Genomic DNA, 12,807 nt, shown 5'->3' on the forward strand with positions numbered 1-12,807 from the left:
GACTGGAATTTGGGTGTAGCTTGTAGCTCAAATGTCTGATTATGGTGGTTTCCTCCCTGTAAGACCCTAGACTGTCAAAGCACAAAAGTCCCACTTCTAAGGTCCCAAAGAAACCAATCTTGACCCAAATTCTGATAAAGCTATTGTACCTAAGTCATCTGAACACCCAAAGAAAAAGAGGATGGGTATCAGCTCAGCACGACTGATCTGTTTCGTAGACCCTGAAACCCTGGCTCTGTGTGCATGATCTCATCTGTTGCCCACTCTGGGGACAGGAGTGGACAGGAAATTAACCAAAGAGAGTTTATCTAGGAAAAAGTGTCGAGGGTACTTGAGGATCTGATCATAGTTCCCCTTAAAGAGAGGACTCAGAAACATACAATCCCATCTCTGATGCTTTGAAGAACAGGTGTGAAAAGAAAGGGTAACTAGAGTCATCCTGGGTGGCCCAGTGGCAAAACTTAGAAGGGCATGAATTTCAGCTGAATTGAGGAACAGGGGAGTCCGTGAGTGGAAGGTACAGGTATGGGAAGGACTGAGATCCTTGTCACTATAGGACTGCAAGAAGACATTGGGTGTCAGTACAGAGGACATTGTAAAGAAAGCATGGGACAAGAGTTGGATTCAGTGACCTTTAATATTCCACGCAACCTTGAGTTTGAGTGAAATCATTTGGCCCACCACCTTGTTTTGTCAATATGGAAATGAGGGGGAGTTGGAGAGTGCCTTGCTCCTGGCTTTAAAGCAAACTCTCCTGCAGGGCTTAGAAAGGCCTCCAATACCCAGTTCTGTTGCTTCCACCTCCATCACCCCTTGCTTTCTAGGGGCTGGTACTTCACTGCAGAGTTTTCTTTGTTTTCTCACCTGCTGTCTTTTCATTTGCTTCCCACCAGGAAACGAGTGCCCAGAGCTAAGGCCTCCTGTCCATGGGAAAATCGAGCCCTTGCAAACCACATATTCCTTCAAAGACCAAGTGCTCATCAGCTGTGACACAGGCTACAAAGTGCTGAAGGTGAGGAGAGGCCAGCCCAGAGAAACTCTCCAGAGCCTCCCAAGGCAGATGGGCTTCCAGAACTTGCCATAGCACTAGCAGGGTATTTGCTAGCTATCCTAGAAGCCTCCCAAATGCTCCAGCATTTTAAAGTATGTGTCCCAGACTCCTTTCACTTCTAGAAATGGCACCAAAGTCTTTTATCAGAGCATGGGCTGACTTGGCTTTTAAAAACTCAGTCTCTGCAACTCTATAATCTCTGTAGTTAGGGCTAAGAACTTTAACATAGTTCATCAGGCGGGTTACTGAAAAGGGAAGTCAAGTTGTTTAAGGTAGCAGACAGGCACTGCTTACTCTACCGCCCTCTGAAATACTGGTTCTCCAACTTAAAAATAAAGCAAATTATCTCCCAAGACTCACTTCAGATAAACTAAAGGAGTAGCTCTGGGGTGGGACCAGTGCTTGGTATGTTTCATATGTTCTCCGGGTGAACTTAAAGTGCAGTCAAGCCAGAGGATCACTGGTCTCAAGGGTGGTTCTCAAAGAAGGCCCTGGACTGGCAGCCTCAGCATCACCTGGGAACTTGCTAGAAATGCAAATTCATAGGTAGATCAACCCACTGAGTCAGAAATCCAGACCCAGGGCCCAGCAGTCTGCTTTAACAAGCCCTCCAGGTGATGCTGACTACTTGTTCAAGTTTGAGAAGCAGTGTTGTGAAAAAGGAGTCAAGGCTACAACTTCCTCTTTCTAAACAATTGCCCCAGACCCTCCAGCACATGGCCATTGCCCCTTTCCAGAGTATGAACTGGGACATGGAAGTCTTCGCCTTCTCCTTACACTTGCCCTTGGAGGTCCACATGTGGAAAATCCCAATTGAGTTCAGCCGTGTTGGGAGTGTGAGTTAGTTTTGCTGGAAAACAGCCACTGACCCCATTCCCTCTTTCTTTTCCCTCCCTCCTTCTGGTTTCTTCTCAGGATAATGTGGTGATGGACACATTTCAGATTGAGTGTCTGAAGGATGGGACCTGGAGTAACAAGATGCCCACCTGTAAAAGTAAGAAAACCAAATAGGTTCATTATAAGGATAATGAATTCGTTTTTGCTGGTGGGATGGGAGCAGAGACCAAGCCAGGACAAAAGTCTGGCAGGAGCTCTCTAAGAGGGGTAGGGTCAGGAATTCAAGAGACCCATGAGAGCTGGACAAAAAGAACACTAGTGCCCCTTCCTGCAATAAGACACTGAGATCCCAAAGCAAACTTTTGTGGGCCCCGATGTACTTCCTAAATACTTTCACCTGTCTCCAGACGGGCTGTCAAACTTGCTACAGGAATATCATCATTGCCAGATTTGAAACTAGCTCTGACAATTGCTAATTCAGGAAACCAGTTTGGCACTGTTGCCTAGAGCTGAGTTATCCTGTAGTCTACACAGCCATCCTCTGTATCCACTGAGCCTTCTGGGGAAGCTCGTCATTTAGGGCTGTGTGGATCTGGCTGTTGGGTCCACATAGTGGCCCTATAGGAAGTGAAGGGCATAGCTATTCATTGTTCTTGAGGCCTGGAGTCCATGCCTTGGCTCTACCCCAAAGGGCTCTTTGACCATGGACAAGATCTTTTACCTCAACTGTAAAGTAGTTTGTCCTGGCTTTAATATTCTAGAATGTATGCCAATGGTTCTAAAATAATATAGTCTAGGGCCGGGGATTTAGCTCAGTGGTGCCGCTGCCTGCCTCGCAACCACAAGGTCCCAAGTTCGATCCCCGGAACCAAAATAAATAAATAAATAAAATCATATAGTCTATATACATCCTCTACTGGTCACTGTAAAAAAATAGAGATTTGCATCTACTACCTCCTCTCCCTTCACTCTCAAGAGATTTCGGTGCAAGATCTGTGTGGACTACGATTTTAGAAACTTACATGAGGCAACTGTGATGAAGAGAGGTATAGTGATAGAGTAAGTCAGGGAGGGAAGAAAGGGGACAGGAACTGGCTTCAGAATGGAAAGTGGAGAACGAAGCTTGGTCCAATTCATCCCCAGTTCATGAGTTTTCATGTAACCTTTGATGTCCCGTCCTCTTCCTTTTCTCCCAAATGGCTCCTGCCAAAGAGGATACTGGTAGGAACGGGAGCTCCCTTGCTGCAAGTTCCAGGCAGAATTTGGAAGCATAACATGTTGGTCTTTCTTTTTTATATAATGAGGTGGCTATAGTCAGGACTGGCATGGGAAAAGAAAGGTATTTTGTGCCTTCAAAACAGAAGTTTCAACTAACATTTAGGGGCTGTCTGAGCAGAGTTTTATTAAGAATTCAGGTAGGAAAGATAAGGTCCAAGCAGGAAGAACTCAAACCCTATCCAACCCAGCTTAATGTGGTGCTCTGTCTAGTTCCTAAGCCAGGCACTCTGTGGGACAAAGTAAGAGTCAGTTTGAAGAAGGTATAGGAAGATGTGAGATGTTCGGGATAGAATCTGGCTCTGCAGTCATGAAGTTCCAGATTCAAAGGCAGATCCTGTGAGTTAAGTGTCCCCAAGCAATCTACTCAGACTCTTTTGGCCTCAGTGTGCTGATCTCAAGACTGTTCTGAGGACTAACCAGGCTAATGTACACACCACACCTCTAGAGGACCAAGAATAAATAATGCTCAATAAAAGCTTATTTCTCGCTACTCCTGGCCCAACCCACTCATTAGGAAGAGGTTTAGTGTCTCTCTCATTTGCATTTTTGGAAAGCAGAGAATGTTATTAATATTTTTCCCTGATGAGACACATGCTTTTTATTATAATACAGGCATTGATGGAAGTAAGGCACTACTGTATTGGAAAGTGCTATTTTTGTGATTCATATTAGGATATAATAGGATGTTCCGTCTTTTTAACAATATATGACCTTAGGGCTACAGTTCAGTGGTAGAGCACTTGCCTAGGGTGTGCAAAGCCCTTGATTAAATTCCCAGCACTGGAAGAAAAGAAATAAAAAGTAACAAAGAAGGAAAATAGAAAGAAAAGAAAATATGACCCAACTCCTTCACAGCGGGCTGAAAGTCCCAGGGATTCTGGGGGAAGAAACTAGGAATAGATAAGAAATGTGCAATGTGTGATAAATATGCATCAGAACAGGAAGTGGCAACTATAGGTTGTCTTGGCCCTCCCTGCACCTTGAGTCCTGCTACACTCTAAAAGCTCTCCGTCAGATGAGAATTTGGAACTGATGAATGCAAACTTTCCTGCAGGAGGAGAATTTCATAATCCTCTCCTAAGGAGCCAGGAAGTATGACTATGCAAATTCTCAGAATGGTACAGATTCACAACCCAAAACTGTCCTTCCTTGACTGTCCCTCAACTGTGCATTCTTAATCAATTCGGGTGGAGTGGTTTCTATATTTCCTGCATGGACTATTTCTGCTTTGCTTGCTAATTTTTCTCTTCCTCTCCTTTGTCTCCCTCTCTTCCTCTCTCTGATTCCTTCCTCTGTGTCTCCTGACCCGCTCTGGCTCTGCTATGGTGGCAGAAAGCAAGATTGATTTGGAGAGCAAGCTCGAGGCAGAGCAAGTGACAGATGAATGATGAGAATCCCACACGGTGCCAGCATCCAGGGATCCATCCTCCTCAGAGACCCTGGGGCCCAGAGCTACTGCATCCCTCCCCACCCGCCAACACTCCCTTGCCCATTTTGGTGCAGATCATGGATGCTGAGCTAAGCAACACAGCTCAGCAGTCGAAGCTGCTGGGTGTCTGAGAACAAATTATCCCCTGAGGGTTCACTCATTCAAACGTTACATCAGAAAATAATGAAAAGACAATGAACAATTTTTTAGGCCTTCTAAGTGGATTATACTCTTCTCGAAGCAAAAATGCCTTCAGTTAGAAACATGAGATTTGATATGCAACCATGCAGCCTTTGGCTAACCAGATCAACGTGGGCCTTGCTTTCTAATCCATTTCACAATTCAAATGGGCCATAAGGCCAATGACTTTATGACTTTAAAGTTTGTGTCTGTTGCTACTTTCTTAACAAACCTGAGTAGGTAAAATGAATAATAATCCAAATAGTATGGATCTTTGAGAATCTGGGTATTTTCTCATTCACAAAAGTATCCCTTCTACTTACACTTCACACAGGGCTGCAAGTTTATCATTAGGGCTTCTTTCCTCTGGGGTTTACAAGCTTTGTGTGTCTTAGAATTTGCCAATGAAAAACTTTGAAAAGATAGGCATCACATGTGAAAGCAGTGGGCTGCAGCTCCGGAACTGTGGATGTTACTGGGTCATAAATGATGAAGAAGGCCTGAGGAGCAGCAGCCTGCATATCAGGAGCTCTCTGCCAGGCTAAATGAGGTCTAGACACACATCTCAGAGGACCCTTCCATTGGACTGCGACTCCCCAACCTACCCGATGAGTAATTGGCCACTTGGTAAGGGCAGAATACTACAAGCATGTGCAGCAAGCAGTCTGGAGGGTGAGGTGCCATCCTAGTATAGGGATACCACTGGTTACTGATTACCAGTATCAGCTGAAAAAAAATGCTTGTGAGCCCACACAGCATTAGCAGACATCATATTTATTGTGATAGAGGGATTCATAATGGAAGAGGAAGATTTGATATGTGCCCAAATAATTGCGATACCAGGCAACATAAGACAGAGGGACACATATAAAGAGTTTCAGAACAGGGAGGCTGCCTTGTCTAGTCAGAAGAATTAGAAACAATTTTCAGAAAGAAGAATCATTTTATCAAAATCTGAGGGGTGACCACATGGACATGGGGTGTCCAGGCAGTGGTGACAGCATCCGCAAGACCGGAAAGTGGAGGCAGCAGAAAGTAGCACATTGAAGGTCACTGATATGAAGTGTATGTGGGGAAAGAAGAAGATGAGCCTGGCAAGGGGGACGGGAGTCCATCCCTGGTCCTGAGAGACAATGACAGCTCAATCTGTGTAGTTCTCTAGGGACGCCCCAGGCTGTGGTAGAGCGTGCTCAGAACTGCAGGCTAAGAAGGATAAAAGGTAAAAGATGACAGTGGAGACATAGCAAAGGATGATGAGCAAAGAAAGCCAAGGAAATGGGAAAGAGAAAGCATTTTGATTCCAGGGTATGGAAGTCACCAGAGAAAGCTTTACAAACAAAGGGTAAGACCTTTCCTAAAGCAAGCATAGTTGAGCTGAGACACAGCATCTGATGCAGCTGATCGTACCAGGCAGGCTCAGAGCCCTAGTGAAGGGAAGTACCCTCCAAGTCCCAGAAACAGAAGGCTCTTTGCCTGCTGTTGAACAAATGGGAAGAAGGTGTTCCCTTTCCCATTCACTGTAACTATATTAACTTGACCCTCTGTTTTCAACTGCTTACCACCCTCTTTCTCTGGTTGTAAAACCAGCTCTTATCAATGAGTAGAATCACTTCTCTGGAGCTATGTGAAATCATGCCCTCTTCCCGGAAAATATCTCCCCACCAGCCCTGGCCATACAAATCCAAAGCTAGCCCTGGAATTCTTCTGCTAAGAACCAGGCAGTTAGGTCCCAAGGATACTTTAAACTGAAGGAGACAACAGCAATACTAATATCTAGTCATTGGGCAGTGGCATTTCCTAAAGAAGAGGAAAAATCTACCTTGAGTCTCAGTAGAAAAATAAATGAAAATTTGTTTGTAGTTTCAAATAATAAATATTATTACCTCTTATTATTCTGGTATTAACTTTTAAGCATTTACTTCACAAATTAGAAGCGTGTTTCTACTTTGGGTGACCAAAGCAAATGAAAATGATTTGTCCAGAGAGGTTAGAGGGCAGGAAAAAATGGTTGTTTGTTTGTGTTTTGGCTTTTGCCTTCCTTGTAGGTAAGAAATGCCTACATTTACTCCCTTCTTATCCCTTTCCTGCAACCTACAGGGCCTTGAAATCCTACATATTTAAATTAGATAACTCTCTAAAGACAAAAAAGATGAATTAGAAATCCTAACGTTAAAATCCCAATGGTTACCTAGCATGTAGGAATAAATTGACCCTCTGTTTCCTAAGATGAGAAGGTGAAATCAGGAGGAGGTAGAATTTTAGAAATTCCACCAGGACCCTGGAAATATTGACAGCTAATGTCCACCATGAAGCCACATAATATCTAGGATAGGCTATTTAGCAGGAAAACAGATCATTAGAAATGATCAGTACCACTTACTAAAAAGGCACTGAGTTCGAGATCAGCTCGAGTGTTCACTGACTAACTCTCTGGTGACCTTACATGAATCAAGTCTCCTCTCTGAGTTTATCTGAAAAATAAAGAGGATCTTCTGGATTGGTTACCTGCAGTCCTTTCCATTTGTGAAATTCCACAGTTCCCCTCTGATTCTTCAACTCTGCCTCACGCTGTTAGTACCTAAAGTTAGGATTGTCTCAGAAATAAATGAGCATCATTTCTTCTTCTAAAGGGGGCTCCTGAAAAGATATTTATAAATCAGGCCATCAACTTTAGCCTCTAATATGGCCATGAAAAGAAGCCCTGAATCTGGGCTGACTCATGGCGAAATCCATCAGTGCTGCCGACTCCCTGGGAGCCAACTGGCAAGCTCCCCAAAACCCGTGGCTGAGAAGCAGGCATCTTTGGTCATGTTCCGTAGTGTGAGCACAGCCAGCCTGACATCCAGCCACCAACTGGAGAAAATGAGCAAGTGAAGACTAAAAGTTGGTCCACCCTGACCCTCTCCTACCCTCCGTGGCCAAGCAAGTTGTCAGTAGAGCCAGCAGGGTGTGGCTGTGTACTCATGCAAGAAGAAGCTGTGGTTTCTTGTTCTGTTGGTTACCGTGTGTGTGTGTGTGTGTGTGCGCGCGCGCGTGCGCCAAGCTCCAATGTGAGCACTTTAACTGCTCTTATTTAGCCTGTGGTTGGGATTAAAAGAATGGAAGGGTTTTTGGTTCATGTCACCCAGAATTTTCTTTCTGAGCCATGAGTTTCAAGCTTGGGCAAAAGAAGCAGAGGGGATTACATAATAAGACTGGAAGCCAAGGAAGGAGGCTATGGTGGAGAGGAGATGGGGTCTCCTTCAATCGCAGCACACCTGTCCCTGCCCTAAAAGTGACCCTGTGCCAGGTGAGTTGAGCATATAGTAGTATCATCATGGCCACTAGAAGCTGTACAAGTTATACGCTGTACATTTCCATGAGCACCACTCAACATTTACTACTATAACGCTGTTCTATCAGGACTCTAGAAATACTTAGCACAGATTCTCCCAGGACTCTGAATATAGGGATGACTAATATGCAGTACATAACCTGCACATCAGTATAAGACAGATCCATCAGATGGCACTAAGAGAAAGCAAAAGGCAATTAAGGGGTCTTCTTTCTCTCTCAGTTGTAGACTGTGGCACCCCAACAGAGCTGGAACATGGGCTGGTCACCTTCTCCACGAAGAACAACCTCACCACTTACAAATCTGAGATCAGATTCTCCTGCCAGCAGCCCTATTACAAGTTGCTTCACAATATCACTGGTAAGCTCTCCATCCTGAACTAACCTGCTCCAACCTCCTACCTTCTGGGCCTCAGAGTTAGGCTGGGAACTGAAACAGCTCTCTTAGGGATAACTGCTCATAAGTCTGTGAGACCTCATAATGCATGGAGTGTGTTCTCACATACCATCTCATCTGATGCTCACGTCCCATGAGCCAGTGTTAATGGTCTATTCAGAGATGCAGACCCTGAATCTCAGGACCGAAACCCAGGCTATTTTTCTTTTAATTTAAAATCTAACACTGATTCTACTGATGAGTATAGACCCGGTTGGTGGAGCTTGAAGGAATGGTATAGGACCCAAGTAAGGGAAGAAATAAGAATTTAAACAAAGCCTGAGTTCTCCCAAAATAAATTCATTCATAAGGTGTGAGGCTGAGATGAGGCGCCCAGGAAATGACCATTGTTTCTTCTGTCACTTCAGACAGTCTCTGCCTCAGCTGCTGGCCAAGAATAATGTCTAACCAGATCAGAGCCATGTGGCAGGCCTCAAAGGAGTCCTCCTTCAAAGACCTGTTCCTCTGGGAGGCTCAGGGTCCAGGTGGAGTTGGGGAGTGAGGGGCAGATCTGTTTCTCCTGCCAGGTGGCTCAAAACACCCCCTGACCAAGACTTAGCACAGCTGTGGCTGTCCTCATTAAGACCTCACCCCTACCACTGAGCAGGGAGACCCAGCTGCCCCAGGGATTGGGCAGAGGCACAGGGGCCAAAGGGAAAAGGACCACCAATAACCAGTCCATTGGCCACAGCCAAGGTTCGGAGGAATTGAGAGGAGAAATACTTGGAGGTGCATCCCACCTCTCCCAAGAGTGAGGCTTTGGGCTCCCCAGCAGCCTCACACACTCAGAGTCCCCAGCAGAAAAGGAAGCCTCAGAGACATGGAAGGCCCTTCTACTCTGCCTCCGTGGCATACACGCACTAGAAAAAGATTCCTAGTTACTCCAAGTCTTCAAATCCTCACTTTCAACGAGGATATGGTGATACAGATCACAGAGCTATTGTGAGATTCCATAAGATAATAGACACAAATGTGGCTTATTAAAGAGTTTAAATGGAAAAGGGAGGGTAGGATATGTGTGTTGCAGAGAGCTATACGAACCAAGGTCTCTGTGACTAACAGGAAGGAGGCACCTGCCAGGGCATGGGGAGCACTGGGTGGGGTGGGGAGCAGCCCTCACACAACCAGGAGTCAGACTGCACAGAACTTTGCTGGAGAGGGTGGTGTTCGTTTGTGAAGACTGTGAGGATCCACCAGTAATTCTGAGCTGAGGAAGGACATGGTGTGATTCCCATTTCAGAAAGCCCCTTCAGGTTGCAGAGAGAACTGACTCAGAGAAAATAGTATGAGAGACCATTTGGAAGATTTTTGCAAAGTGAGAAGATTTAATGAGAGACACTTAGAACCCAGAACTTCTCTCCGTGTGCTGAACATCAATCTTGTACTTTCTCTTCTCCCACCGTTTTTTCACTCATCCAGGAATCTATACCTGTTCTGCCCAGGGGATCTGGATAAATGAATTGCTGGGGAGAAGCCTGCCTACCTGTCTTCCAGGTACCTTATCCTCCAAATCATAACTCAGAGGCCCCAGGGCCCCAAGGGCTTTGGCTGTTGATAGAGAGTTGAGAGGGAAGATGCTTCAACTGTTTTTTAAAAGATGTCTCCAGAAGGTTAAAGATCAAAGAGGCCCAGCCTCGCACCTCAAACTAACCAGTGTCTACCCCCAGCCTGTCTACACTCCCACCAGGAACCCTTCTTCCTCTTCTATGTCTAGTTCCACCCCCTTCCCCCTAGATTTTTCATCTAACACAATTTGTGTGTGTACCAGGGACATCAAGAAAATTGAGTATCAAGGAGATGACAACATGAGACAAAGGATGAATAATGTAGGACATAGTAAGAAATTCTTCCAAAGAGCCCTGTATATACAAGTTTTTCTGATTGTTCCCTTCTTCATGTTTTACTCCTGGCCTGAATTTAGAGAAATTTGTGGTAATCGGAAATATCTCTTTGCTCATAGATTTTGGGGATATTTGCAATTAAATGTATGGATGACTTGCATTACAATCACATTGCATATACATTCAAATAAAATTAGAAAAATTTAGCCCCAAAGCACAGACTATAGGGTAAAACAAATATCCCACAAAAATCAATTTAATATTTATAGTAACTTATACATTTCTAAATTTAAAAATTAAGATTAGCAGCACGTAAATGATACAACCATTAAAGACAGCACTGAAGAACACTGAACAGTAGTTGCCCTTTCCGATTTTATATGCATGCTTGAACTTTCCATTATGGTGAAGGAATGGGTGGCCTCTGTATTTTGCTGAATTAAAGTATTGGGAAAGCTGAGGTAGTGTGTTATGTGAATGGCATACTTTAGTAACCTTCCATATTCATTCAGTAGGTGTCTAGAAATAAGGTTCTACGTCACAAAGGAAGGACTAAGGAGTTTCCTACCATTGATCCTTAAAAAGTGAAGAAAATGTTAACATTTAGAGTCAGTTCTCAACCATCACAAATGCACAAGAGCCCCAGAGGAAGAAGTAACTGCATGTGGTGGTTCAGGAGTAGGAGGGAGAGCACCAGGAAAGAAGAATTCACATGAGAAAGAACTTGTGCGGAGGTGGAAAGAGGAAAAGGTCATCCCACCTACACTCTGCTGATCACACTCACCTCAGTTTGGCTTGGCCATGAGCATGCCCAAGGACACCAGGTGGTGAAGCATCAAGGAAGAGAAGAATGGTATAGCTGTGGCAAACTAGAGGTTCAATTTTACCAAAAGATTATGTGACATAAAGAAAACTAGGGGTGATTCCATCCTGGGATGTCCTGTGGCAACTTCTGGAAGGGTAAGATGCCCTGATGTTGCTGCTTCCTAACTGTGAACATTAATAAGTTTACCTCTCTGGCCCTGGGATTTTGTGCCTCAGAAGTGACCAGGAGATCCACAACATTCTAAAACTCTTAATATTCATCATCCTCTGTGTTTGTACAAAGCATCTTGGATACAATGAGTCATGAAATTCTTTTAACACCCGTAGTGGGACAGAACCATGGTGTATCATTGGACCAAGGCAGAAGTTTCCAAATTCTTTCTTCCTAAAAGGTCAAGATGGAACCAGGATACAAGTCAGGATGGAGAAAGCCATTTTATCTAGCATCAAAATGTCCATCTCTTCAGGGACGACTGCTAAGCAAATATTTGCTCCCATTGTTTTACAGATGTGAAAACTGTGGATCAGAATGACATAGTGATTTGTGCAAGGCTACAGCTGGAGAGTTAGTGGCAGAGCTGTGATATGAACCCAACACTTTTGAACCCAACACAAGTAATGCTGAGCCTTCTGACACTCTAGTCATATTTTATGGCAACCTCATGCTCTCAGAATCCTAGAGGATGACATTTTCACTTTATGGGTCTTCCCTCAATAACCACTGTCTTTTAGAAAATAAGTCTGGCTCCAGTCTAGCCAAAGCTATAACATTTCAAAAATATTCCCTTGTCCTAGGGAAAGCCTGGGAGGAAAATGACTGCAGCTGATCAAAATGGCCCCATTTCAGTTGGGCGCCACGGCATGTGCCTATCCAAAAACAAGGGAAGAAAAAACAGAATGACCCCGTTTCAATGAGCTTTCCTGAAGACATGCTACATCATTCAGACTCTTGAAAAGACAACAGTACTTCATTAAGAAAAACAAGTTTTGGTGGAAAAATAAAGCTAGAGCCAAAGGTTCAACTTCTTTCTCTGGCACTAGTAACTGAGTAAGTCACTGACCATCTCTAAATCCATTTGTCATCTGTAAATTGACCATCCTCTGAGGTTCCTCTGGCTCTGAGCCTTCTGTGACCTGCAGTATGCCACTGGCACCTGGATGGAGGAAGGCACAGTCAGCCCTGACCACGAACTTTGATGTAATCATGGACTGAGCCATGGACATGTAACTTGCCAGATGAGGATCTTTCTGTGTTAAATGAGTTATTATTAAAGATCAGCCGCAGACTGCCTTGAGATGTCATTTTAAAGGCTGCTGGTGGAGTGGAAAGCAAGCCCTTAACTTTGAAAGGCCAGGCCACAGAGAGTTAGAAAAGCCAATCCACGTGTGGCCTGGGGTGGATGACAGGGTACAAGAGATCAAGCCAGAAGTTTCTGGCATCAGGAACAAGAGCATCTGAAAAGCATTAAGTTTTGAACGCCTGCCTCCCAACATTGCCAAGAAGACTCAAAAGTTCTTTGGTCTCTAAAGGGCTGTTTGAACTGTCCGGGACCAAGGAGTGTATCATGGCCAACTGCAACAAGCCGGAAGCCCACAC

General features: G+C 44.5%; 1 protein-coding gene across 6 annotated transcripts in view; it reads left to right on the forward strand.

Moving 5' to 3' along the window:
• Window positions 1-12,807, forward strand: part of Masp1 (MBL associated serine protease 1) — a 61,515-nt gene that overhangs the window by 32,675 nt on the left and 16,033 nt on the right. For 4 of the 6 annotated variants that reach the window (XM_013072168.3, XM_004834808.4, XM_087186722.1 and 1 more), the window contains exons 7-10: window positions 894-1,012; window positions 1,967-2,045; window positions 8,332-8,469; window positions 9,964-10,038. In XM_013072168.3, coding sequence (XP_012927622.2) covers window positions 894-1,012; window positions 1,967-2,045; window positions 8,332-8,469; window positions 9,964-10,038 — 411 coding nt within the window. The remainder of the gene's footprint in view (window positions 1-893; window positions 1,013-1,966; window positions 2,046-8,331; window positions 8,470-9,963; window positions 10,039-12,807) is intronic. The other 2 variants (XM_087186723.1, XM_087186721.1) reach the window with 1 other exon arrangement.

Source organism: Heterocephalus glaber, unplaced genomic scaffold (genome assembly GCF_053883595.1).
Source record: "Heterocephalus glaber isolate CG9 unplaced genomic scaffold, H.glaber_assembly_v1.0 deba00001504, whole genome shotgun sequence".
Classification (NCBI taxonomy): domain Eukaryota; kingdom Metazoa; phylum Chordata; class Mammalia; order Rodentia; family Bathyergidae; genus Heterocephalus; species Heterocephalus glaber.